General features: G+C 47.8%; 1 protein-coding gene across 2 annotated transcripts in view; it reads left to right on the top strand.

The window, feature by feature from the left end:
- Nucleotides 1-24,040, top strand: part of KAT14 (lysine acetyltransferase 14) — a 34,000-nt gene extending 9,960 nt beyond the window's left edge. The window contains exons 5-11 of one of the 2 annotated variants that reach the window (XM_032461773.1): nt 3,333-3,514; nt 4,902-5,318; nt 5,435-6,003; nt 18,246-18,382; nt 19,247-19,422; nt 20,693-20,883; nt 23,035-24,040. In XM_032461773.1, coding sequence (XP_032317664.1) covers nt 3,333-3,514; nt 4,902-5,318; nt 5,435-6,003; nt 18,246-18,382; nt 19,247-19,422; nt 20,693-20,883; nt 23,035-23,208 — 1,846 coding nt within the window. In that variant the 3' untranslated portion in view covers nt 23,209-24,040. Of the gene's footprint in view, nt 1-3,332; nt 3,515-4,901; nt 5,319-5,434; nt 6,004-18,245; nt 18,421-19,246; nt 19,423-20,692; nt 20,884-23,034 lie in introns of those variants that run through there. The other variant, XM_032461774.1, reaches the window with a different exon arrangement.
- Nucleotides 24,041-27,825: the final 3,785 nt, after the last annotated feature.

The following is a 27,825-nucleotide window of genomic DNA, read 5'->3' as shown; positions in this document are numbered from 1 at the left end:
GCGGTTGCTGAGAATTTTTTAATCCAGAAAATGTTGTTACTTTAAGTTAGCAGAGTGGAAGTGTTTGCAGTTACAAGTGCAGCTTTCTATACTTCTACTTCCAGAGGAAACTGTTGGTTTCTACAGAGCAAGAAGACATTTACATAGATGTTTAGAATGTTAAAAAATAGAGAGTGTGTGATTGCATGGGGCTGCTTAATAGTTGGATGAGTAACTAATTTGAGGATGGAGGGTTATTATGTCCTTTCAAAATCAGTGCTTTGAGGAGGTCAGCAGAAGAGAAGTAATGGCAGCTAGTAACTGCACTCACGTAAATTCCCCTTCACTAATTATTAGTATTTATCTTTATCAAGTCTAGAAACTAGAAACTGCTGTCTGCTTTTGGTATTCCGTGCTTCGCCAGGTCTGGGTACATCAGCACACTGCGGTTCATTCATTCATTCCTCTTTTCACAATGATGCTGGGTGCCTTTGCTGCCCAGCTCCCCTCCTCCGTGACCCCTCTTTCACTCATCCGACCTAAGGACGCCAGGGCATGGACATCCAGACCAGATGTTTTAACTAACTGTCCATATGGATCTAACAAGATTTTGCCGCTATTAGGGGTTAGCGTGTTTGCAGTTGCATTGGTGGATTGTCTGAGATGCTAACTGTTAGTTGCCTTCTGAAGTCCTGGTGAGAGTCATAAATCTTGCATGATTGGGTCAGTGTGGACTCAGTAGAGGTCAGAGCAGGGAGTCTGTACCTGTCCTTACTCTGAACTCACTGCAGCCTGTTTGCTCGAGTGCTGAGAAGTCACAGCTCAGCTAAAGCTGCTGAGGAATCAGGGAGGCGTGAGCTTCTGAAGGCTTGCTGTGCGGAGAGAATAGAATAGATTCAGTACATTTTTACAAAAGGAGTTATTTTTGTCCTTGAGTTATTTAGTGGTACTAAGAAAAGGGTTGACAGTATAACTGGTTCTTTTTCTTAAAGAATGGAAATCTGTTGTCTTAGTTTAATAATTTAGCTCTATTTATGGAGCTTAATAGACCCCATTTACAAGGGACAAGAAAGAAAAAACTGATAAAATTAGATCTTGGAAGGTTTTCATGATCTATCAGTGCTATTCTGCTTAGTGGATTGTCTTCTGGAAGGAACTGAGTTTAAACTGCCTGTTTCAAGGATGTTGCTGTATTTTAACAGCAGTTGCTCAGTTGTCATTTGTTCATTTCTAGAACACATTCTGAAAGGCGTCAGCTAAGGGTCTTTTTCTTTTACTACTCCTACTGAAAGGCATTAATTACTCTCCAGCTTCTTGTAGTTTAACCATTAAACTAGTGGGTTTGGGGCACAATAGTATATCACTTGAATTATCATTTACTTACTTAATCAAGTCACTTAAAAAAATACATTACTTTTTAAAAGAAACTTCACACCACCATGATAAGTGGAAAACCCATATCATTTGCCATAAATAGAATGAAACTATAAAAATATGTGCGCTAAAAATAAAACAATGCTGTTGACTTGTAGCTGGATCCCATTACCTAGAAAGGCAATCTGAAATCCTCTTTCCTTTTTTTTTATTGTATGATTCTATCTATGTATTTTTTACTTCTAGCTTTATTGAGGTATAATAGATATGTAGCACTGTGTGAGTTTCAGGTGTACAGCATAATGATCTGACTTACATACGTCGTGAAATGACCACAGTCAGTTTAGTGAACATCCATCATCTCATATAGATAGAAAATTAAAGAGACAGAAAAAAATTATTTTCCTCGTGATGAGAACTCTCAGGATTTACTCTCTTAACAACTTACATATATAACTTTCAGCAGTGTTAATTATATGTATCATGTTGTATGTGACATCCCTACTACTTATTTATCTTATAGTTTGTACCCTTTGACTACCTTCATTCAGTTCCCCCTTCCCCCACCTCTCGTAACCACAAATCTGATCTTTTTCTATGAGTTTGTTTTTGAAGTATAATTGACCTACAACACTATGTTAGTTTCTGTTACACAACATAGTGATTCAGTATTTCACTACATTTCAAAATGATCACCATGGTAAGTCTGTCACCATACAAAGATATTACTTAATTATTGACTGTATTCCCCACACTGTACACTTCATACCCGTGACTCATTTATTTTGCAGCTAGAAGTTTTACCTCTTAATCACCCTCACCTATTTCCTCGCCTCCATGTTCCTCTCCTCTGACAATCACCTGTTTCTTCTCTGCATCTATCACTCTGTTGCTGTTTTGTTATGTTTGTTCATTTGGTTTTTTTTTAGATTACACATACAAGTGTAATCATACTGTATTTGTCTTTTTCTTTCTGACTTATATCACTTAGCATAATGCCCTCTAGGTCCATCTATGTTGTTGCAAAAGTCAAGATCTAATTCTTTTTCATGGCTGAGTAATATTCCACTGTGTATATACTACGTCTTTTTTTTTTTTTAATGCCACATCTTTATCCATTCATCTATTAATGGGCACTTAGCTTGCTCCCATATCTTGGCTATTGTAAATAACACTGCAGTGAACATAGGGGTGCATATATGTTTTCGAATTAGTGTTTTTGTTTTCTTCGGATAAATACTTAGGAGTGAAATTGTTGGATCATATGGTAGTTCTATTTTTAATTTTCTGAGGCATCTCCATACTGTTGTCCATAGTGACTGCACCAATTTACATTCCCACCAACAGTGCATGAGGGTTTCCTTTTTTCCACATCCTCGCCAGTATTCATTATTTGTTGTCTTTTTAATCATAGCCATTCTCACAGATGTGAGGTGATACCACGAGGTTTAGATTTGCATTTCCCTAATGATTAGTGATATTGAGCATTTTTGCATGTGCTGTTGGCCATCTGCATTTCTTCTTTGGAAACGTGTCTTTTTAGATGATACTCTGCCCATTTTTATTTTATAGTTGAGTTATTTGTTTATTTTGATGTTGTATGTGTTCTCTGTGAGGCCTTTTTTTTTTTTTTAAGGTTTTGGATACTTTTTAACTATTGAGGTATAGATGATTTGCAGTGTTGTATTAGTTTCAGGTGTTTAGCAGAGTGATTCAATTTTTTATATATTCTTTCAAATTCTTTTCCATTAAAGATTATTACAAGATATTGAATATAGGTCCTTGCGCTTTACAGCAGGACCTTGTTATCTTTTTTATACATAGCAGTGTTTACCCAGAGCCTCTCTCATCTGATACAGTCTTTCCTACAAAGGTGTGGGAGGTTCCCTAGTGATCACGGATTTGGAGTCAGCGAGTACATTTCCTGTATAAGGATAGAATTGAAAAGCCAGTAACTTGTACAACCTTGGACTCGGCAGGAAGAAGACTTCAACCTGGTGGAGTACGGTGGCGGGCTGCCTCAGCGTGGGCAGCCCCATGTACTTCCGCTCGGGTGCTCAGGAGTTCGGAGAACCAGGGTGGTGGAAACTCGTGCACAACAGGCCCCCGACAATGAAACCTGAGGGAGAGAAGCTGTCTGCTTCCGCTTTGAAAGTGAAAGGTACTGTTGTGGGCACCACCAGCCAGACCTAGGCCAAGCAAGTGCAGAGGACAGTCCGCCCTGCCTCCCTGGAGCTGCTCTGCGCCGCAGTTTTATTCTGACAGTTTTTTATGCCCTAAATAAATATTACACACAAAAAATTTTATCACTGTACAATTAGGTTACCAGTTTTATAAATTTCTTTTGGTGTCTGAAAGGTTCTCTATTTTCAATCTGATTGTTTCAAATTTTTTTATTATAGAGAGTTTTAATTGTATTCAAACGTGAAGAGAGTAATGTAGTGAATCCCCAGGTACCTTTGTCTTCACTCCAGCAGTTAACTGCCAGCAGTCTCGTTTTATCCAGACCCCTGGGTACTTTCTTCCAACCCTCCGACCCATCCCCACCCTTGGATTAGTTAGAAGCAACTCCCAGGTGTTAACTGTTTCCTTCTTAAATGTCTCACTATGTGTCTCATAGCCACAAGCACTCTCTTTTGTAGCCCAACCATAATGCCATTTTCGCAGTTAAAAAAAATAACTAACTCATTACTATCACATATTGATCTGATTTTTTTTAATCTAAAAAGTTTTGAATGAGTTTTAAAGAATTTTTTAAATGTAATTGGGACAAATCAAATAGTACTGAAGGTATGAAGCCTGAGAGTCCCCCCTGCACCCGCCCTGCCTGTAGTTTCACTCTCCAGGGAGCCACTGTTGTCGCTTGCGAACACTTCTAGCAGTCGTGTCTGCATCTTTAAGCATTTTTTTAATTAAAAAACCAAAACATGAACTGATTCTTACCGTGGTGCCTGTGCTCCGCTTTTTCCCCACTTACCAGTACGCCTTGCACAGCTTTTCGTAACAGTACGTGTAGATCCACCCCTGTTTTCTTTTATTTCATTGCATTCCATTGAACGGCTGTATGATGATAAACCATTACCCTTTTGATGGACATTTTGGTAATTCCTACCCTTTTTCATTGTTATTTAAACAGTACTACAGTTGTACATATTTGCCTTTTTGTGTGTGTGATAAATTCCTGGAAATAAGTTGCTGTATCAAAGGGCATATTCATTCAAAGTTTTAATCATATTGCCAAATTACCCTCCAGAAAGTTGTAATAAAATTTTTGCCCTACCAGAAAGTCATGAAAATATCCATTTCCCTAAGTGGTTGCTAAGCATTATCACACTTTGAATGTTTACCAATTCCAGTAGGTGAAGGATGGTACCTCACTGTTTACATTTGCATTATAATGCCTTTTTCCTGGTTAAGAGACATCAGAGTCTTAGTTCAGGGCATTCATTGAACATTTCTGTATTTCAGACACGCTAGTAGGTTCAAATGAATAAGAAGCTAATGTTGAGTGGATATTTAAAACTCGGATGTTTACTCTTTCCTCACAGCCTCAAAACCAACGTTAGATCCCATCATTACGGTTGAGGGACTTAGAAAACGGGCGAGTCGGAATCCCGTGGAGTCGGCCATGGAGCTGAAGGAGAAGAGGTCTCGGACTCAGGAGGCGAAGGACATCAGGAGAGCCCAGAAGGAGGCGGCGGGCTTTCTCGACCGGAGCACTTCTTCCACGCCCGTCAAGTTCGTGAGCCGAGGCCGCAGGCCTGACGTGATTCTGGAAAAAGGAGAAGTGATAGACTTCTCGTCGCTGAGCTCCTCCGACCGCACCCCGCTGACAAGCCCGTCTCCTTCCCCGTCCCTGGATTTCTCTGCCCCGGGCACCCCCGCCTCGCACTCCGCCACGCCCAGCCTGCTCTCCGAAGCCGACCTGATTCCAGACGTGATGCCGCCACAAGCCTTGTTTCACGGTAAGACTGAGCTTTCTCGGGTCCTTTCTCGTGTGTGTGGGCCCTGACGGAAGCGTGTAGGTTTTCCCTGGTGGGCGGCGGGTCCGACGTCCTCTCCTGCTCTGTGCTCCGCTCAGATGACGACGAGATGGACGGCGACGGCGTCATAGATCCCGGGATGGAGTATGTCCCGCCCCCTGCAGGGCTGGCCGCCTCGGGGACCGGGGTCGGGGGCCGAAAGAAGGTCAGAGCCCCCGAGCAGATAAAGCAGGAGGTAGAGAGTGAGGAGGAGAAGCCCGACCGGTTGGACATCGACAGCGAAGACACGGACTCCAACACATCCCTACAGACGAGGTCTCGAGAGAAGAGGAAGCCGGCGCTGGAGAAGGACCGAAAGCCCCGGGGTCCCAAGTTCACCCCCGTGAGCATCTACGAGGAGAAGCTGCTCCTCAAGAGGCTGGAAGCCTGCCCTGGGGCCGTGGCCATGACGCCGGAGGCTCGGCGCCTGAAGCGGAAACTGATCGTCAGGCAGGCGAAGAGGGACCGCGGCTTACCGCTCTTCGACTTGGATCAGGTCGTCAATGCCGCGCTCCTGTTAGTGGATGGGGTCTATGGAGCCAAAGAAGGAGGCGTTTCCAGGCTTCCGGCTGGACAAGCCACGTACAGGACGACCTGTCAGGACTTCAGAATCCTTGATCGCTACCAGGTGAGTGTGAGCCACGCGCTCCAGCTCCTGGGGCTGTGCAGGGGCTGTGGGAAAAAATGGCAAGGGAACGAAGTACAGAAATTGCTGGGCTGTGCTTACACTATGAACCTCCCTTAGTACATCTGGGTTTGGTTTTTTGTTTTCCTTTTGGGAATTGTAGACAGAACCTAGACGTTTTCTTTGCATCTCTTGGTCCCTGAGAGTGGCTGTACATGGTTTGTGTAGACCTTGATTGATGGGTTTGTTGAGGGCGTACAGGGTACTGGACACTGTGCTGAGCAGGGAGTGGAGGCGTGTGGACGGCTGTGTAGGTAGGAGACACGCTGTGGGAATAGCAGCCAGGGGCTGCGTGGTTCAAGGATGTTCAGTGGAGCCTGGTCTGTGCTCCCGGAACAGTCAGTTCTGCCCAGAAGCGAGACCGCCTTCCCGCAGCAGGAATGCGTCTTCTCCCCCGACTTTGCTAGCAGCGTTTTCGACTTACCTGATGGCTGTAAAATGAAATCTTGTTCTTTATTTACTTTTCTTTGATTACAGGTGAGGTTAAAGGTGAGGCTAAACATTTTTCCTGTTTCTTGGTTGTTTCTCTGTGTGAATTTCCTGTTCAGATTCTTTGCTTATTTTCCCATCTTCTTCTTCGGAAATGAGTGGGTTTGGTCTTTATTGCCAGCATGCTGATGTTACTCAGTGACGTTCCCCGTGTGGGGCTTTTGCTTCCGGGTGCCGGGCCTTTGGCGTGTGGGCCTTTCCATTTGAAATGCTCCATCTTGAGTTCTGGGGTTTCCTATCTTCTGTTTTCTCTGTTCTGTCTGTCCAGAGCACCCCTATTATTCGCCGGCCAGCTCTGCCTCGCAGCGTGAGAGCAGCAGAGATGATGTGTAATGAACGGGCGTGGCTGTGCGCTGGTAAAACTGTTCACTAAAGCAGGCTGGGTTTGGCCTCTGGGCTGTACAGTTTGCCGAAGACCTTTACTCTAGCTAGATCTCCGTAATTTTCTTTTTCCCCCTATTTCCCAACTTTCCTTTCTTGCGAATTAGTAACCTGCCTGCTACATCCTAGGAGCCCAGTAGGGAGGGCCAGGAGCTGACCGTTCAGTTGTCAAACTTCCTCTGAGTCTTCCTATTTTCAGGGCACGACTTCCACCTTTAGCTGCAATCTCTCTTTGGAGCTTCCAGAGTCTAGTCGGCCCGTGGAGGAGGAGGTCACTTCTGACTGCGGGCAGCAGAGATGTGAGAGGAAGCTTTAACCTCTTAACTAGACACTCAGTCCGTAGTCCTCCTGCCCTCCCTCAGCTCAGGACCTGATAGCTCCCGGGCTGCGCTTTCCCAGCTCTGGTGCGTCAGCTGCTGGCTCCAGGCCAGTCTTCACTGCTGCCTTAGCTCTGAGCTCTCCTTGGTCTGAGTCATTTGCCGTTTATTCATATGCTTCTGTTGCAGTCAGCTGCTCACCTGTTCTTTGTTCTCATAGGTTTGTCTTTTTAATCTCAATACTTAATTCTTTAAATTGTGAAATGCGTCATACTCGTAGAAGAATGCATAGAATGCGTAGATCCCATGGGTATAGTTTAGAGGTTAATGAGGTAAATACCTATGAATCTAGCCCCCAGGTTGACTCAGGACAGAGGTCCTTCTGTGCACTCCCTGCTCCCCCCAGAGGGAGTCACTCTCTGACTTTCAGCATTAATCATTCCTCTGCCTTTTTAATGTCTTTATCCCCTAAACTGTACTTTCAGGTTTCGTTTTGTTTTGTTTTCCAAAAACTAAGTAGAAAGCACAGATGGAGCTGTGTAAGGAAGTTGCTGCTGTTAGTTGAAGGCATGACAGGCTTTGTGGTGCCACTGATGTAGACTGAATTGTGTCCCCAAAAGCTTGTATTGATGTCCTGATCCCTGGTACCTGTGAATGTGACCTTGGCTGGAAATAGGGCCTTCTCAGGTGTAAGTAAGTAGTTAAGGTGAGGTGACACTGGAGGAGGGGTCGGGGGCTTAGTCCAAGGTAACTGGTGTCCTCATAAGAAGAGAAGACAGAGACACACCAGTGAGGACGCCATGTGGTGACTGAGGCCGCAGCTAGACTGATGTGTCTGCAAAGCTGGGACACCAGGGCTTGCCAGCCACACCAGAAGCCAAGAGGAAGGATGAACAGATTGTCTCCCAGAGCTTCGGAGAGAGCGTGGCCCTGCTGGCACCTGATTTCTGACTTCGGGCTTTAGCACTGTATGAGGATAAATCTCTGTGGTTTCGAGCCAGCCTGTTTGTGGAGCGTCGATGGGGCAGCCTAAACAGTCCCGCTCTGGCTTCAGCTGCCATGAGCCCCTCCTGGGGAAGCCGGTGGTCAAGGTCATTAGGAAGTCCTGGGATGCACGAGGCCCTCCACTGTCCGAGGCCAGTGGGCTGCAGTGTGTACCGGGGGATGTGCAGAAATCCGGTTTGGGGCCGTGGGGTCCCTGTCCTGCTTCAGGGCTGACGTGCCTCCCTCCAGCTTGTGGGAGGTCGGGACGGTTATTTGCAGGGTGAGTGTCCTCAGCTGAAGCCAGGGAGTGCGTTGGGGGAGTGGAGGATCTCATAGTGCCCCATGAACCAAGCTGAGCACAGACGAGGTCCTGGGCTAACACTCCATGGTTTACCAGATGGACCAGCACGGCAGGGACTTGATGACAGTAGCCTCAGGGTGTCTGCCCCTTGAGTCACACTCGTCACTCTGTACTGGCCGCCCGAGGTGGCCCTGGGATCTCCCCTCGCTAGAGCCGCATGTGTTGGGCCCCTTGTTTCCTGCGCCCCATCTTCACCTTTTTGTAGAGTTACTCCTTTCTTTTCGTGAGGCACATTCTAGTGGCTCCCCGAGAAAAGCTGCCTGCGGAGTAAAGTATGGGACCTTGTGTGTCTGGAAAGGCCTTGAACAGAATCCCAAGCCAGTGCTGGGTAGAGCTGAGAGCCCACCCAACAGCGGTGCTGGAAGGAAGCCAGCAGTGGAACAGTGCTTCCAAGTTATGATGGAAGACGAACTTGGTCCTGGACTTCTGTAACAGCCACGTTAGCGAGGTGAGTCCTCTGTTGAGGACCCCCAGGGTCACGTCCTTCAGATCTGGCCTCTTGGACTAGTCAGAGTCCTTGTAGAAGGATCTTCGATCTCAGAACCCTTGTTGCCACCTGGGGAAGGGGGTCTCAGCCTTTAGCCTTTGGGGCGCTCAGACCTCAGTGCTCTGTGAGCTGCCCCACCCAGAGCCCAGTTCCACCTTCTAGAGCTGGGACCTCCGGACCTCGGTAAGGAGCCCCCCAGCAGCAGGTGGCGGGGGTGAGACTTGGGGATCTTCCTGCTCCGCACACAGCTTTTACCTGGTCCTTCTTTTACTGCCTCGTTTATTCCCAGTTCCAGAGAAATCTGGTGCTGCCACCTGGGCTTCAGGAGGGTTCTGCAGAGCAGATGGGGCTGGTTCTCACTTTACCCAAAGCCAGCTAGGGATTTTGGCTTTAAATCTGTTACTTTTTGTCCATCTGCTTCCCAGTTACTCTTGTTTCTTCTGATCTTTTTGTTCTTGTGTGCCTGCCTTTTGTCTTTTTTTAAGCCTTCTATAGTTGTCACGGGGTTTTGGGAGGGAGTAAAATTGGATGTTTATGTTTAACCCCCATTGTACCTGGAATTTTAGTGTCATTTTAATGCAGTTATACAGGGGAGCAGCTGTGAATGCATTTGTTCAGTCCATTCTCCATTCTCTGTCTTGTTTTCTGGTCAATAAATAACTCTTAGTTTTCAGATACATGGGAATTTTTAAGGTATCTTTTAGTAATTGATTTATCTCCTTGTCAAATTACAGTGCAGTCAGAGAAAATAGTCTTAACGTGATGTTGGTTCTTTGCTATAGCTAAGAAAATTATATGTTCTATTTTTATTCTTTTCATGATTCTAATTTAAGACGTGTATTTATTTCTCTTTTTTTTGAATGTTGTGTGATCTTCCCCTGCAGGCACAGAAGTACCTTTGCATGCACTCATCCGTCTTTTGTCTTTTGTGTTGCTTATTTAGGTAACAGTGAGTCTCACTAAATTGTTTATTCAGTCTTACTTCCCATTCTTTCTTTGATTAATTTCTTGCTAAAGTGCTTCCTGTAAGAGTTCTTTAAAGTATGGTCTTTCTGAGGTTAATTTGAAAAACCTGTAGCCTAAGAAGGTCTTCACTCTTGCATTAAAATGATAGCATAGCTGGATATAAAATTGTCGTTTTGCTTTTTCTTAACATTGTAAAATTATTACTCCGTTATTGTCTTGCATATAGTATTGTTCCTGAGAGCCTCAGTGTCAATCTTATTCTTGTTTCTTTGTTGATTGGTGGCCTCCTTTTTTAGTCTCCCATGTCCCAGAAGCTTTCAGAGTTTTCTTTTTGTTTTTGATCTTTATTTATATTCATGCATTTTAAGTGTTTTTTTTTTTTTTTCTCATTTATCTTGCTTGACAACTCCTCTCGGTTACAGGTGTCGGACGTGTTTCTGGATTTATCCTGCGTGTTCTGTGAGCTGCTTGGATCTGTGGTTTTGGTTTGGTGCCTGATTAACTTGGGGAAATTCTCAGTCATTATTACTTCACATATTTCTACTGTCCTTTCTCCCTCCTTCTGGTATTCCCATTATGCATACATTTCCCCTTTTGCAGTTGTACCACAGTTGTTGAAATTCTGTTCTGTTCTGGGGTTTTTTTGGCCCTTTTTCTCTTTGCTTTTCAGTTTTGGCAGCTTCTCTTGACACGTCCTCGAGCTGAGGGAGCCTTTCCTCAGCTGCGTCTAGTCTCCTGATGAGCCCATCAGAGCCATTCATTTCTGCTACAGTGTTTTTGATTTCTAGCATTTCTTTTTTATTCTTTCTTAGAATTTCCATCTCTCTGCATAAATCACCCATCTGTTCTTGCATGTTGTCTCCTTTCCATTAGAGCTCTTAACATAGTAATCATGGTTATTCCCAGCTTAATAATTCCAACATCTCTGCCTTATCTGAGTGTGGGTCTGATGCTTGCTGGCTCTTCAAACTGTGTTTTCTGCCTTTTAGCTCTCCTTGTGATTTGTTGTTGAAAGCCAAATACAATGTCCTGGGTAAAGGACTGTGGGAGATAGGCCGTAAGCGATGTGGCAGTGAGGCTGGGGGAGGTTATAAAGCCCTGGCGTCAGTCTCCAGCCTCTAAGTGAGCTGTGCCCTTGGGCTGTGGCTTCACCAGGGCTTCTCCGTTTCCCCTCTCCGGTTAGGTAAGACAGGGTGGCTTGGGTATTCCCTTCCCAGGTTCCCAGAGCAGGTTAGGCTCTGATCAGTCCCCAGTGGGTCAGGCTGTTGCAAAATAGTTTCTCCTGAGGGCAGCCCTGTTAAGCAGCTCAGACACTTGCCCCTCCTCCCACGGAAGCAGGACGGGAGTTTTTCATCTTCGGGGTGAGGACTGTGGTGGAGCTCCTGGAGGGGACACCCACACAGATGGGGCCTCCCTGGAGTTCATTCTCAGACTTGTCCACGCCAAGCCTCCAGCTCCACATCAGTTTTAGTCGAGGTTTTCCTACCCCAGCGCTGCTTCCTGAGGCTTTTTGCTCCTTTGAGCTGTGAGCCTGTGTACCCACCTGTGTCTCCAGGCTGGCGGTCGGGTTGCCCTGTCACTTTGCTTCTCTGCTGGATCTGAGAAGAGCTGCTGATTTTTAGTTTGTCGTCGGGATGAAGCAATGACTTCTAAGCTTCTTACGTGGAAACCAGAAGTCCTTTGATGCGTCTTTAAAGTTGGGAAATTCCTCATAACTGCTTCTTTACATGCATTCCTCCTGCATTGTTTCCCCTCCCCTTCTGGACTCCTAATATGGATGTTGATACCATTCGTTTCTTTATCTCTTCTTTTGTTTTTTTGAAGTGACCTATTCTTAACATCATTTGTTCAGTGCTTTACAAGCAGACCTCGGAGATACTGTGGGCTGGGGTCCAGACCATCACAGTAAAACAAATACAGTAAAGCAAGTCACGTGAATGTTTTGGTTTCTCAGTGCATGTAAAGTTCTGTTTATACTATACTGTAGTTGATTAAGTGTGTAATAGTATTGTCTGAAAAAACAAACAATGTGCATACCTTAATTTAAAAATTCTTCATTGCTAAAAATGCTAACCATCATCTGAGCCTTCAGGGAGTTGTCATCGTTCTGCTGGTGGAAGGTCTTGCCTTGGTGGTGATGGCTGCTGAAAGTTGGGGTGGCTGTGGCAGTCTGTTAAAGTAAGACAGCAGTGCAGTTTGCCGCATCGATGGACTCTTCCTTTCACAAACCATTTCTCTGCAGCAGGCAGTGCTGTTTGACAGCGTTTTACCCACAGTAGAACTTCTTTCAGAATTGGAATCAGTCCTCTCAAACCCTGCTGCCGCTTTATCTAATACATTTATACAATATTCTCGGTCCTTTGTTGTCATTTCAACAACATTCACAGCGTCTTCACGAGGAGTAGATTCCATCTCAAGCAACCACTTTCTTTGCTCGTCCAGAAGAAGCACCTTTTCCTCCGTTAAAGTTTTATCATGAGATTATAGCAATTCAGTCACATCTTTAGGCTCCATGTCCGATTCTGATTCTCTTGCTGTTTCCACCACATCTGCAGGGACTTCCTCCACTGAGGTCGTGAAACCCTCAAAGTCATCCATGAGGGTTGGAGTCAGCTTCTTCCAAACACCTGCTCATGTTGGTATTTTGCCCTCTTCCCATGAATCATGAATGTTTTACTGGCATCTGGAATGTTGACTCCCTTCCAGAAGGTTTTCAGTTTACTTTGCCCAGATCCATCAGAGGAATCACTGTCTATAGCAACTACGGCCTCACGAAATCTATAATAAGATTTTAAATAATCTAAATAATAATTTTAAAGTTGAAATGACTCCTCGGCCCAGGGGCTGCAGAGCGGATGCTGTGCTAGCAGCATGGAAACAGCACACACCTCCTTGTCCATCTCCATCAGAGCTCCTGGGTGAGCAGGTGCACTGTCAGTGAGCAGTAATATTTTGAAAGGAATCTTTTTCTGAACAGCAGATCTCAACAGTGGGCTTAAAATACTCAGTAACATGTTGAAAACAGATGTGCTGTCATCCAGGCTTTGTTGCTCCATCTAGAGAGTGCAGGCACAGTGGGTGAGCATCACTCTTAAGGGCCCTGGGATTTCTGGAATGACAAATGAGCTCTGGCTTCAGCTTTAAGTCACCATCTGCATCAGCCCCTAACAAGAGAGTCAGCATGTCCTTTGCAGCTCTGAAGGCACTGACTTCTCCTCTCCAGCTATGAAAGTCCTGGATGGCATCTTCTTCCAACAGAAGGCTGTTTCGTCTGCACTGATGGTCTTGTTCAGTGTAGCCACCTTCATTCATCATCTTAAGCAGATCTTCTGGAGAACGTGCTGCAGCTTCTGCATCAGCACTTCTGCTTCACTTGGTGCGCTGATGTCAAGGAGACGGCTTCGTTCCTTAAACTTCATGAACGAATCTTTGCCAGCTTGAAACTCTTCTTCTGCAGCTTCCTCACCTCTCTCAGCCTTCATGTTATTGAAGAAAGTTATGGTCTGGCTCTGGATGAGGCTTTGGCTTAAGAGATCGTTGTGGCTGGTGTGATCTGTCCAGACCACTCGGACTTTCTCCATGTCAGCCACAAGCCTGTTTTGCTTTCTTATCATTTGTGTGTTCAGTGGAGCAGCACTTTTTTCAAGAACTTTTCCTTTGCCTTCACAACTTGACTGTTTGGCAGTCAAGTCTTGGCTTTCGACATGCCTTCCTCATAGGCTTAGTCGTGTTGAGGTTTTGATTGAAAGTGAGAGACATGAGACTCTTCCTTTCACTCGACCACTTAGAGTCCACTGCAGGGTTATTAAGGCCCAATTCCACTGTTGTTGTGTCTCAGGGAACAGGGAGGCCGGATTACAGGGAGAGAGACAGGGGGACAGCCAGTCTCTGGAGCAGTCAGAACACACACAGCATGTATCCATTAAGTTCATTGTCTTATAAGGGTGCAGTTCATGGTGCCCCAAACAATTACAGTAGTAACATCAAAGACCTCTGATCACATAACAAATATAATACTGAAAAAGTCTGAAATATTGGTAGAATTACCAAAATGTGACACAGAGACATAGAGTAAGCAATCACTTTTAGAAAAATGTCACCAACAGACTTGAAGAAAATGAGGCATGCGTGTATTTCAGAGCTTGCGTGTTTAGTATCTGAGAATGAGTAGGAGATGACTCGTAACTGCTCGTTCCTGCTTCTGGGTGCCGTCATTCTTGGTGCCTATTTATTATGCTTTTTGGGTTGTTGGTTTTTTGTTTTTTGTTTTTTTGGTAACAACAGCTTTATTGAGGTACAATTCACATAACAGACAATTCAGCCATTCAGAGTGTACACTTCAGTAGTTTCTAGTCTGTTGACAGCAGTATAACCAGCATAATCAATTTTAGAACATTTTCCTCACCCTAAAAAGAAACTGCCCTTTGCTGCAGTTCAGCCCTCTGTCTGCACCCCCAGTGGTATACTTTCTCTGTCCTTTGGCCTCTTCTGGACATTTCACATACATGGATTCGCATGAGGTATGGTCTTTTCTGATGCCTTCTTTCACTTGGCGTAATGTTCTCAAGGTTCATCCACGTTGTAGCATATGCTAGTATTTCATTCCCTTTTGGCTGAGTAATATTCCATTGTACGGATATGCCACATTTTGTCGATGCATGCAGCAGTTGATGGGCATTTGGGTTGTTTCCACCTTTTGGCTGTTACGAATAATGCTGCTGTGGATATTTGTGTGAGAGTTTTTGTGTGGACGTACATTTTCACTTCTCTTGCATGTTGTACCCAGGAGCAGAATTGCCTGGTCAAATGATAATGTTGTGTTTAACTTGTTGGAGAACTGCCAGACTGGCTTGACTGGCAGTGATGCGCCATTTGATACTCCCCCCAGCAGTGTGTGAAGACTCTGGTTTCTCCGCGCATCCCTAGCGCTGCTTGTCATCGTCTGTCTTTTGCTTTTAGCCGGCCTGGTGTGTGGCAAGTGCTGTCTCGCTGTAGCTCTGGTTTGCATTTCCCTGATGACTGCTCGTGTGCTTTTTGAAGTCCTTGTCTGTCTAGTTAGTTAATTCTGCCTTTTCCAGTATGGTTTGTTTAGTTTATCCTTCTTTTGTTGTGATCCGTATTCACGTCTTGAGTTTTTTCCCTGTGAACTCATTTCCCCTTTGTCTCACCTGCCGCCATTGCTGGTCGGTGCACCTGGAGGGAGGGCAGGAGCCTGGCTCCTGGCTTGTTCTCTCTGGACAAGTTTTGCAAAATGGGAGACCCAGGGCTCAACCATTCCCGTCGTCACCTTTCTCTAGAGTCCGCAACCTCACCTCAGGGAACCTCCCGGGGTGTCTGGCCTGGAGCTCCTTGGTACCTCCCTCTGCTGTTACTGCCTGTGGTCGTGGGGAGCTGGGGCTAGCTGGCTGGGGTACCCTCCACCTCAGGAAGGTTCTCTGCTGCTCTGGCTGATGCTTGCTGGGGAAGGTGGCCGAGGTCTAGCAGAGCAGAGCTTGGGAGGGGGAGTGGCCTGACCCCCAGACCTGTCCCCAACTATGGGCAAAGCCTTTCTCTGCCCCAGCTGCCCTCACGGGTACCAGCCCCCATCCATCCCCCAGGGGTTCTCATAGCCCTTCTGTCCAATCTTCCTTTCACTTTTGAGGCATCTATCAGGTTAGGTTTGAGGTAGGGACCCAGCAGCCCACCTAGTGCTCCACTTTGTTTAGAACTAGGAGTTTCAAGAAACTCACTTAACAAATTTCCAAACTTATTTGACTTTGGGACACTTTTCCCCCACCACTTTGTCATTCAACCAATGGAAGTTGAATACTTCACATGTGCCAAGCACCAGTCTAGCAGGGGGTGTGCAGTGAATTCAGACAGAGGAGGTGAGCAGGGAGATGACAGTACTGACCAGCCTACCAGCAGGAGCACCTCCCACAAGGTGAGCGCTGTGCTGAGCACAGGAGTAGACGCCACTTCCTGTGGAGGTGACGCTCTAACCATGTCCTGATCCGCAGGCAGGAGCCGGGCTGAGGTGGGGGTTGTTCAGCGTGTGGCACTGGATCATTTGATGGCAGAGGAGGGGGTGGTGGGAGATATGCCTTGAAGGGAACCTGGCCTGGTCCTGCGGGTCACAGGAAACAAGTTTGAGTTGTAGTCTTCTTTTTCCCCCTGATTTTTATCCTTATCTTTTAAAAGATTATTTGTGGGGTTTTTTGTTTTTGTTTTGGGGGGGTAATTAGGTTTATTTATTTATTTATCTTAATGGAGGTACTGGGGATTGAACCCAGGACCCTGTGTATGCCAAGCATGCACTGTACCACTGAGCTATACCCTCCCCCACCTTTTTTTTTAAACTCTGTTTGTTTTTTTTGAGGGGGTAGGTAATTAGGCTTATTTATTATCATTTTTAATGGAGGCACTGGGGATTGAACCCAGGACCCTGTGCCTACAAAGCGTACACTCTACTGCGGAGCTAAACCCTCCTTTGCCTTGAGTTGTATTCTAAACATACAGCAGGAGGCCACATGGGAGTTTTAGTCAAAGGTTGTGAATTTATTCGTTTTTAAAGAAGAATGTGACTCTGGAGGTGGCTAGCGTGGGGTGAGCCTGGCGGCAGGGAGACCACCAGGAGCAGGGGCAGTGGTCGCGGCAGGCGCCGAGGGCGCCCTTGGCTGGGTGAAGCAGGGGAGCTTGCGGGAAGGTGGGGACCGTGTGGCAGCGACGGGGCTTCGCAGGCTCGCCCCGGCACGTTAACCAGAGGCTGTTTCATGGGCTCGGTGGCTGGTGTTCTGGTTCTCTTGCCGCATTACAAGCCACCCCACAACTTAGTGGCTGAAAACAGTAACTATTTCATATTTCTTCTGAGTCTGTGGGTTCACTGGGCTCACCTGGGTGTTTCTCCTACTTGTGCTAAATAAAGGCGGCAGCAGCCTTGTGACTGCACTCTGCTGGGGGCTGGGTCCAGGCTGGAACGACCAGGGTGGCCTCTCTTCCTCCGGAGCCTGTCTCCGTGTGGCCTCTCGTCACTCAGTGGTCCAGCCTGGGCTCCGTGGCCACTGGGCTCAAAGGGGAGAAAGTGGAAGCCGCCAGTTCTCTTAAGGCCTGGGCTCCAAGGCCCAGGATGTTAACTTCCGCCACTTTCTGATTGGGCAAGCCTGTCCCGGGCCCGCCCGGGGAGGGGAGGTGAGGTGGCTCTGCCTTTTGATAAGAGGAGACACATGTACCTTCAGGCATGGGAGGAAGTGTTGGGCCGTTTGGAAACTATACCACAACTTTGAATTTCAGTTTGAAACTTAAAGTCTGGGAAGAATTTCAGGGCTGGCCTTTGAAAGTGTTGGTGGCCAGTTTGGGAAAGTAATCAGAGCAAATCATTAAAGAAGGAATTCTTGCTCTCCTTCCAACTAAGTTATTTTCTAGGCTAAGAGCAAACTGATTGTACAAAAACAACTTAGGTTTCTAAACTTCATCCAGCCCTTGGCAAACCACTTTGTAGATGTGCCTTTTAATCTCCTATCTGAGCTCTTTGCTATAAAACCCTAATTGTCCATGTTCTGTTACAACATGACTGAGGGCCCTGGAGCAGCTCTGTCTGGAGAGCAGGCGTCTCCGCCCGTTCTGCTGGGCCCTCATGAGGAGCAGAGGCCACATCGTCGATGGCCCTCCAGGCAGGCTCTCCCCCATCGTGGCTTGTTTTAGGGCCAGTCATCTCCCTCAGTCCTGCTAGCATCTGATTTACTCAGTAGAGACATATTTTAATAAACCCACACATGAGCACAGCAGTAATGCTTCTGTGACAACAGAGACGGCTCCCAAAACGTGAGCCGTGTGTGTCTTACCTGCTTGATGCTCGTGCGGGTTAATATTTGATGAATGGATTCAAGGTGTGACATAGACAAAATGAAAACTGGAGAAGCTGTAAATCCAATCAGTCCTGCATTTCACTCATTTAAATGTCTTTTAAATTTTTTACATAACTATAAAATCTTAAAAATTAATTTTGATTTTTAAACGATTACAACCAGGGTTATTTTTTTATTTCCAGTTTTATCCAAAGGTGCCTACGGAGTCTGTACTGAAACTCGAGCTTTCCAAATAAGTAACGTAGAAAGACCTACTTTCTGACACATAAAAATGTCATTATACTGCTCATCTGTAGAAGTTAAACCAATCTGTTGAGTGGTTTTATTTTTATGTAACTAGTGTGTCTTTCTCACAGACTGCCTTGCCGTCCAGGAAAGGGTTTCGGCACCAGACCACCAAGTTTTTGTACCGTTTGGTGGGATCGGAAGACATGGCTGTGGACCAGAGTATTGTCAGCCCTTACACCTCTCGGATCCTGAAACCTTACATCAGGTGTACAGAGAGGCGCAGTCACGTTGAGTGTCGTGGGGGTAACGTTTGTGGTTTTCGAGCCCTGTTCCCCTATGCGAGTGAATAAAGACCAAAACCTGTGAGCTGGCATTGGCAAGGACCAGTCAGTGCTCCATGTCCGGTCTCATCCTTGGCTGGTTTCAACTGTACTTTTTTGCACAAAGGATGATCCTTTGAAAGAAACCAGAAAGACAAGATTAAGTTAACTCTGTCCATTGTGATTATCATACTCATTGTTTTGCTTTAAATTTTAAAGCTGTATATATTTAGCAGTTTGTGAAATGAAGAAATGGGAGCCATGTCTCAGTTGGGCCTGTGTCCAGACTAATGATGAGTGTCCTTGTGTGGGCAGTGCCGTGGCTGCTGAGCTGGCCAGAGAGGCCCCAGCTCTGGGCTGTGTGCGGCTGATTGACAGTTGTCTCTGCAGCCCCAAGTCATGTGATCCTCCTTGCCCCGCACTGCCCTTCCCTGCAGACACGTGTGAGCGGGCCCCACTCCCTTCGTCCCCATAGCTGCTGGACCTTCGTCCCCAGGCTCTGTCCTGGGTCCGAGCACTCAAAGGGTTGAATTAGGATGCTGTTTCTGTCTCCCTACTCTGTTCTTAAGGCTCACCAGCACTAGTAGAGTTCCTGGAAGGTACAGAGGGAGTTAGTCTGACAAATATTAATAGAGTGAATTTTAAATTTCATACCAGAAAAGTATTGTAGCTGTTAAGCTGGCTACCATAAAAAGTAGCTCAAATTAATTTAAAATTTCAAGCAGCTCACAGAGTTTGTGTGAATCAAATGGCTAGGAACAATAGGTATTTTTCTTGACTTCGGTTTGTTTACTTTCTGGGTTCTGGAGGCGTGATTATGAGACAAAGCCACCCAAACTGCAGCTGCTGTCACAGATTCGTTCCCACCTGCACAGGGACGACCCTCACTGGACGCCGGAGCCCGACGCACCTCTTGATTACTGCTATGTCCGGCCGAACCACATCCCAACGATAAACTCCATGTGTCAGGAGTTCTTCTGGCCTGGTATGTTCTCTCCTCTCCAACTAGGCAAGTCCATTTTCTGTACAGTTCACTTCAGCAGGTTTTAAAATTAGACTATGTCTTGTGACCCCAGAACCTTTACTCATGTGATTTCATTCCGTTTGTCTCTACTGACACCGAAATATTACAACATAAACACTGTTCTTTCTTAAGATCAAGAAGAAGCCAGCAGTTAGTACACAGTGTTTTTGTTTGTTTCTCTTCCCTGTTTGTCCCCACTTCCAGAATAAACAGTTCACCCTGTTTTGCTTCTGTATATGTTTAGATACCAGGTTATGTCCATCAGCAGCACACAGGCTGGTAGCTTGGGCATGTTTGGACACTTTTGATTTTTGTTTAATTATTTCTGTATGTTTTGTTAATTTAGCTGTTCCTTAGAGAGTGTTAATACAGCCAAAAGTTGTTTTTAAAAAGCCAAATACCCCAACCACAGACTTTGAAAATAAGAACCACCCAATGTGGTTCGTCAGTTTATCAGCCTTAACATTTTATCTGAAGATCAGAGCCACCAGTTAAAGGAACACATTTTCCTTGCTAATTACAGGCACATTCTTTGTGGACCTGTTTCACTGCACTGCTTTGAACTGTAAAGGAAATAAAACATGTCTTCCAGATGTTAGATGAGATTTCGTCAGGATGAGAGCTGTGTTGCTTTTATTGTCTGAAATCGTGTCACCATGCATGTGGTGGTGGTGGGGACGGGAGCAGGAAGGAGCATTCTGGGAGGGCCTGCTACTCCTGCCCCTGCTCAGGGTGCCTTCCATACACTAAGCATGGGATCATGTTATATTTAACTCCTTTGTTAAACTAAAATGTGGCCTTTGTACCAAAGAGCTGATCACTTGTCTGTGTGTGAGGTTAAGAACACAGTGACTGGGCGGTCTCAGGGGGGGTCTTCCCCTAGCCCTGTGGTCTGGCTGTGCGCCCCTCTCACCCACGGCAGGCACTGGGGCGGGGCCGTTAGGGACGTGCTGGCTGACACATGTGGCCCATGGCCCGAGTTCAGAGTCAGGTGCGCTGGCTCTGGGCCGTGCGCTTCCATGCCCACCCCTCCCGCTGCTCTTCTTTTCACATATGTACTTAGACGAGTCGATGCTAATTTTGATATTTTCTGAAATTCACTGTTTCTTGTCTGATCTGAATGTGTGGTGTCTGTGGTGGCGTCTGTCTCCAGCTTGGGTGTTTTCAGTGTGCAGGTGGCACTGCTAAGCCCGGTGCCCAGGCGTGACTCTGAGCGTGTCCCCCACCTCAGGCGTTGACCTGTCCGAGTGCTTGCAGTACCCCGACTTCAGCGTCGTGGTCCTCTATAAAAAGGTCATCATCGCCTTTGGCTTCATGGTTCCCGACGTGAAGTACAACGAGGCTTACATTTCATTTCTGTTCGTCCATCCTGAGTGGAGAAGAGCGGGGATTGCGACATTCATGATTTACCACCTGATTCAGGTATGTTGTGTCTGCTCCTTGTCTCCCCCCACCCCCCACTTCGGGCTTCTGAGGGGCCCGGCCGAGGGCTGAGGCTGCGCCTGGGGAGGTGACGCCAGGTGAGAGGAGCCGGTCTCCGTAGTCCATGAGGTTTTTGACACACAGACAGAAACCTTCACCCCTGAGAAGGTCACTCCACAGACCCAGGTTTCAAGAACTTTGTGAACATGTGTAGTGAATGAAGTAAGGAAGACACCGAAGATGAGCCCAAAGCGCGTGTGCCGCCCGCTGCAGCTGCTGCTGCCCTGGGAGCCCCCCCCCCCCCCCCCCGCCGAGCTGCCGAGCCGCCCGACACGGGTGGAGCTGCGATGTGTGGTTCTTCAGTATTTGCAGACATTTCAACAAAACTGTATCCATCAATAGTACTTGCGTCCTGCTGATTGGTTTTGGTTTTACTGCCGTTGTTTTCGTTGATATGAACCTTCTAAGTAATTTGTCCTTTGGTCTCTTTGTATCACTTCTTCTTTTTTCTTTGTATCACTTTGAAGAAAGTAGACCATATATTTATCTCCTAACAGAAAACAGGCAAGGATTGTTTTCCCCAGAACTTTTCTGGTAACTGATTTTCTAAGTCCCGTACCGTTTGATATGGAGGACTGTGTGTCATGTGGGCAAGATGCCTTAAATAGAGAAAGGAGATGATTCATTGTCTTTTCCAATTTTTTAATGAAACTAGCTCAGTAATTCCCCATTGTTGGTGAGAACCTTGAGAACTGTCTTCCTAGAAATTGCTCTCTCCTCTCCTGGCAGTTAGTGTGAGCTGCCCCGTGTTGTCTTCACCTGAGACCTCAGTTACCTCCGCATCCCCCACCCCCTGTGTCTCTGCCCTCTGTGCACAGAGGCAGCCTCCATGTGTTCACCTCATCCTGGCAGGACGGCCACGGACCTCTCCTTTCTTCACTGCAAGGGCCTGCGTGCAGGTCCGGGATGACATTTTAGCGGCGCAGTTGGTCCTTACTGAGCCTCACTGGGAGGAGCGTCCATCTTTGTACGTGGGAGCCTGGCCCCCAGCCAGCCAGACCGTAAACCCAGGCACAGACGCGGCGCTGCCTGGTCATCAGCCGTCAGGGCGGCCCTGCCGGGACTGAGCCTTTGCAGCGAGTGCACACTCTTGTCCTCACTGTGCTGGTGGCTCATCCTTGTCCTAAAAAAGCCTTTGGATGCAAAATGTGAGTTGAGCAGAGAAGAGAAGAGATCTGTCTACTTTTTTTTTTTTTTTTTTAATGGAGGTACCGGGAATTGAACCCAGGACCTCGTGCATGCTAAGCGTGCGCTCTACTACCGAGCCATACCCACCCTCCGGTATGTGTCTACCCTTGACGGGGGTGAGTCCTCTTAGTATAGAAGCCTTGAGGATCCTGGGATTATAAAATCTCAAGGATCAAGTCCAGGATCTCAACGCCGCCCCACTAAAGAGCAAGTTCTGAACTTCTGTGCCCTTCTGCATGCTTTATCCTCCGTGGCGAGCTTGAGAATCTCAGGGCTTGCCTGGAGTTGATAGGACCTGTGCTGCTGTCTTCCCCGAGGACAGGCCGATGCTGAACGTGGAAACCTCAGTTGTGTGCCGTTTGGGAGTGAAGAGAGGTGATCGTGGGTTCAGAAGGTCCACACGGAGTAGTCGGGTTGTAGCACTAAATGGAAGTCCTGATATTTCCTTTCTGACCACATAGTTTAACATCCTTCCTCGTGGGTCTAGGAAGGGGTTTTCGCAGTTCCCTTGCAGGCTGAGACCTACTTTGCAAAAGCAGAACTCCTTGTTCTCTGTTTCTTCAAGATTGTCACAGTGTTTGGTACTGATTTGTTTGATATATTTAATGTAATTGAAGTATAAAACAGTTGACAACGAAATATTCCCCTTGGCTCTGCTTCAAAGAGGAAGAGCCAGCTTACCGTCCACCTCCTTAGTCTCGATGTGCGTTTCAGGGAGGGTTGTGCTTGGCAGCAGAGCGGTGTTGGGTGTCCTGCGGTTGCTGGGCGTTACGGTGTCTCAGCTTCAGTCCCCATCTCACCAGTTTCCATAACTGACTCCCGACACTTAAAAGAGTTTCCTCACCCACTCGTTTTCCCTCCGGCTTTTTCGTTTTCACCTGTGTCTTTCCGCTCTTTCGGCAGACCTGCATGGGCAAGGACGTGACCCTTCACGTCTCAGCAAGCAACCCCGCCATGCTGCTCTACCAGAAGTTTGGATTCAAGACTGAAGAGTATGTTTTAGATTTTTATGATAAATATTACCCCTTGGAGAGCACAGAGTGTAAACACGCATTCTTTCTGAGGCTCCGGCGCTGACGTGAGTGCAGCTCTTCGCAGGGAGGCACGCGCGCTCAGCAAGAAGGGTCTTTAGGGGACCCACGGCGGGTACCATCCCCTGTGGGTTCTGATCTCTGCGATGAGACCCCCACCCCCACGTCCCAGCAGAGATGAGAGGCGTGGGCAGCGGGACAAGGAGAGCGCCCCTTCAGAGTCACTGTCCAGCCCTTTCTGGACGGGCCTTCGTCCCACACCTGAGACTCCACCGTCAGACAAGACCATGGTGTGCCGGCCTCCATCACCCACAGCCGTCAAGCAGGAATGTCTAGACTGACATCTTGAGGGGAAAGCATCTACCCGCATTTAAAGTGTGAGAAATGTGCCCAAAGGGCACCGTGCTGTCCTGGGGCGGTGAGCGATTATGATGGTAACGTGGTGGGACACCGGCCCATTCCCAGCCGGGACATATTGTCACTGACCCAGGAGGACCCCAGGGCACTGAAGCTCCATTGTCTCTCCCTGACTCTGGTCACAGTCAAAATAAACCCAGTGTTTGTGTCTGAGTCACTTCGCCCGTTCTCCCACGAGCATCTCCCGCCGGGGCCATGGCCTGGGACTCGGTCTCGTTCTCCCGGCCTGTGAAGTGGGCTTGGGGTTGGAGCAGCCGTGCAGCTGCCGTTTCCATTGTGCCCCTGTACGGAGGAGTGCGGTGGTGGGGTAGAACCCGCTGTGGACAGAATCCGTCTCTGCAGGGCGAAGCTGTTGGTGTGTTTGTGGGTGTTGGAGATGGACTGTCAGTCAGGTGGCTTTGGATTTAGCAGGAACATTTCCAAACGTATCCGATGTTCTCAAATAAAAATCTTTCTTGTGACAGGCTGTGGCCAGAGCTTCAGTCTAATCAGTTTGCTTTCAAACTCTCTATAAGAGCAGTGGTTCTTAACTTTTGGGGACACAAATCCCTCTGAGAATCCAAAGAAAGCTGAATACTCTCTAGAAAACTGTGCACCCCAACAGATAGGGAGGGACCAGCTGTCACCGCCTCACGCGCAGGGCCCTTAAGGGCTAGGTTCTTAAGGTCATAGACACGTTGTCTCCTACTCTCCGAGCGTATCTGTTTCAATGTTAATGGATTTTTTCACCCCAAAGCTCTAGGCGGAGTTGGCACTGGAGGAAGAGGGTGGTTGGAGCCCCTGCACGTATGAGACCCCAGGTGTGTGTCTGTGCGTAGGGACCTGAGTCTTGTCCTTTCCTCAGCGGTGAACTCTCCAGGGCCCCGGGCAGACGTGGCTGCACTCTGTGCCCCCTCACCACTCATGTCATTCAGCGAGAGAATTTCAAGCTGGAGACGAGCAGCGACTAAAAAGTGAGTCTCGTGCCAGCGTGTTCACGTTCTGCCAGAAGTCTAGCGTTCCAGTGACCCTGAATGTGGCCAGAGGCTGAATTAAATACCAGGATATGTGCAGCCAAAGGCAGTAGGCTCCACAGGGAGTGAAAGCAGAGGCTCAGAGGGTCTTGGACAAACAAGAATTGTTGGCAGCTGGGGCCTCTGCAGGGCAGGCGGTAGGCGGGGCCCGCGTGCCCTGGAGCGCTCGGCTGTGGGCTCGGGCGGAGGCAGCACGGCCCCCGCGGCACCCCGCAGACCGGCTCCCGGGTGCTGAAGTCGGACATCATGGCAGCCCCCCTTTGTGAGCCCTTGATTCTCCCAGTGGCTCCTTGAGCTGGTGCTGTGGTTGCCTCTCTTTTAGGGAAGAGGAAAGGGGCCTGAGAGGTTGAGGAACTGTGTGCCCAGGGCACGCAGAGGGAAAGCAGCAGACAGGAGCCCCGGCCGGTCACCGCGCCCTGCCCGCAGGGTGTGTAAGTAGAGGGGCTCTCCCCCCGAGGCCTGAGCTGACTGTCATTCTCTTCCCACGTGCTCCACCCGTGGACCTCTGACCGTCTGTGTTTTCCTTGCTGGTCTCCCAGGTCAGGGTTCATAACCTGAGGTGGTCGTGTAGAAAGGCAGGTGTGTATGAGCGTGGGTGTTTTGTGGGGGGTCCCTAAGCTTCACCAGCAGTTCCGAGGGATGTGTGAGCCAAAAGGTAGTAATCAGCCCTATTCAGACTGGAGGAAGGAACTTTATAGAGCCAGCCGGGTGGTCGGAACAAAGGTTCAAAAGGAATGACTCACCAAACAGTATCTTTCAAATGTTTTATTTTAATTCTTACATAATTTCAGTCTTAAAAGAAAAGTTGCAAAAGGGTACAGAGAAAGCCAGATAGCCCTCATTCCCATTCCCTAGATGTTAATATTTCACACACACCCTCCTTTACACACATCTGCGTGTGTGCACACCCGCACTTTTTTCCTGAACCATTTAAAAGTGGATTGTAGACACTGCACCCCTGTTACCCTTAATACCTTGGGGCGCCTTTCTGAAAGTAAGGCGCGTTCTTACGTCGCTACTGCGTCATGACCAAAATAGGGGAGGGGGGCCGCGACCCCGTGCTGCTGTTCTAACGTGCGCACCCGGTGCACCTCGCGCCGACTGTGCCAGCACTGCCCTGGACAGCAAGGGGAAGTCAAGGCCGGCTGTCGCCTTCAGTTGTCGTGCTTCTCCAGTCTCCTGTGATCAGAAGCTGGCCCCGGGTCTTTGTTAATGTGGCCGTGCTTGAAGAGTCCCGGCTGGTTGGTTTGTAGGCTGTCCCGGGATGCAGGGATGTCTGCTGTTGCCTCCTGTTCAGTTGTCAGGCGCTTGGGCAGGAATGCCATGAACACGCCACTGAGTTCTCAGCGCACCACTGAGGAAGCACATGCTGTCCCCGAGTCCCATCTCTCATCTGGCAAAGTTAGCTTCCGCTCTTTAGTTAGGCGGGAGGAACCCTCTTTGCAAATACGTACCATGTGGGGAGGCTCACTGAGACTGTGCAGACACCCTGGTGCTCCTCCAGCCTTGCACTGCTGGTTGGAGCATCCCAGCCATGCCTGGCCCTCCGTGTTGCAGCACCGTGAGCTTAGGTTAAGCTCGTTAAGTAGGTCTTCTACGTCCATCACCCTTCAGTGTAATGCCGACAAGTGTTCTGCATTCTGAGCACCGCCGCAGGAGCAGCAGGGGCCTGGGTGGGGCCCGTCACTCGGGGGTACAGGTTGTGCATCTCAGCATTTACCAGAGCTTCTCTGCTGACAAAGAGAATGAAGGGTATCTTACCTATCGCAACATAAGAAACCACCACAAAATCATATTTAGCAGCTTAAAACCATTGCTATTTATTTCCTCTTGGGTGTCTGAGGGTTTTCTGGATGGTACTTTCCACGGGGTGCCGGCTGGGGCATGGGGGCAGCAGCCATCCTCTGGTAGTTCACCTGGGGTGCTGGCCAGGGGCCTCAGTTCTCTTCCAGGTGGGCCCCTCCCCATGGCTGCCTCCACTGCCTCGTGGCCTGGTGGCAGGGTTCCAAGAAGGAACATTCTTCCAGCGTTCCAGGATGACACACCCCAATTGCAAGCGCTTCTCGGGCCTCTCCGTACATCGTGCTCACTGCTGGCCCATCGGCCGGAGCCAGCCGCGTAGCCCAGCTCCTAGACCTTGCAGGAGGCCTTCATGAGGATGAGTGCCGGGATGCGTGGTTCCCAGGGGGCCACCAAAGGAGACTCAAGCACAGAGGGCCATTACAGGCAGAGCCCCTGCAGTGCTGACACCCACATGGCAGCTGCCCAGCTGGAACTGTTCCCCTTTGGGGCAGCTGGGTGGGCCGTATCTGGTGGACACCGTATCCACGCTAGGAATGGCAGTGAGAGCGTGACTAGTGGCCAGGGTGCAGAGCTCTGGGTGGCCGCAGGACTTTGGTTTGGTTTGATTTGGTTTTTGGGCCAGTTTGTAGAGAAGAGGAGGGTGAGACGGTCTCAGGGACACTTCAGGTGAGGCCTCCCCTGAGGTCTCGGCTGGGCTCCCCCAGGATCTGGGAAGACCTCCCCTTATATCCATCCCATTTTACAGTAAATTATCCCTCCCTCCTTTTAAAGTTTGTTGAGGTGTGATTTGCCAGTTTTAAGGGTACAATGTAGTGATTTTTATAGAGATTTATAGAGTTATGCAACCGTGACTCAATCCAGTTTCGGAATGTAGGGCCGAACAGGTCCCTGGTGCTCATTTGCAGTCAGTCCCCACCCCTTCCCCAGCTCCAGACAACCACCCAGCTGTTTTCTGTCCCTGTGTATTTGCCTTTTCTAAACGTTACATGTGAAACGCCCCTTCTTCATGTTACCTCAAGCTGGCTTCCAGACAGGTTTCTCTAACCCAGCAGAGACAATTGCTTTAGATACTTTGGTATAAATCCTCCAGGGACTTTTGTTTGATGCACGTACACACCCTCACATGTACCAATTTTTTTCCATATACTAATTTTTAAAATGCACTGTCATCATATTGTATACCTCGTTCTATAAGATACCTGATTTTTTTTTCTATTTTTTTCTTTAAGTGATCACAAACAGCATTCTAAGTTATCAAATGTTTTTTAAAAATCATGTATGGTAGAATTTTATTTCCTAATAGGAATATACCAATTTAACAAATACCCCGCTATTTCCAGTTTTTCTGTTGTAAATAACACTGCCTTGAACATTCCTGAAGGTAAGTCTGGACTCACGTCCACGACTGCTCCTTTAGAAGACCTTCCCGG

This window comes from Camelus ferus, chromosome 19, assembly GCF_009834535.1.
Source record: "Camelus ferus isolate YT-003-E chromosome 19, BCGSAC_Cfer_1.0, whole genome shotgun sequence".
Lineage (NCBI taxonomy): Eukaryota > Metazoa > Chordata > Mammalia > Artiodactyla > Camelidae > Camelus > Camelus ferus.
The sequence above is the reverse complement of the archived record's forward strand: the minus strand, read 5'-3'. Positions and strand labels throughout refer to the sequence as shown.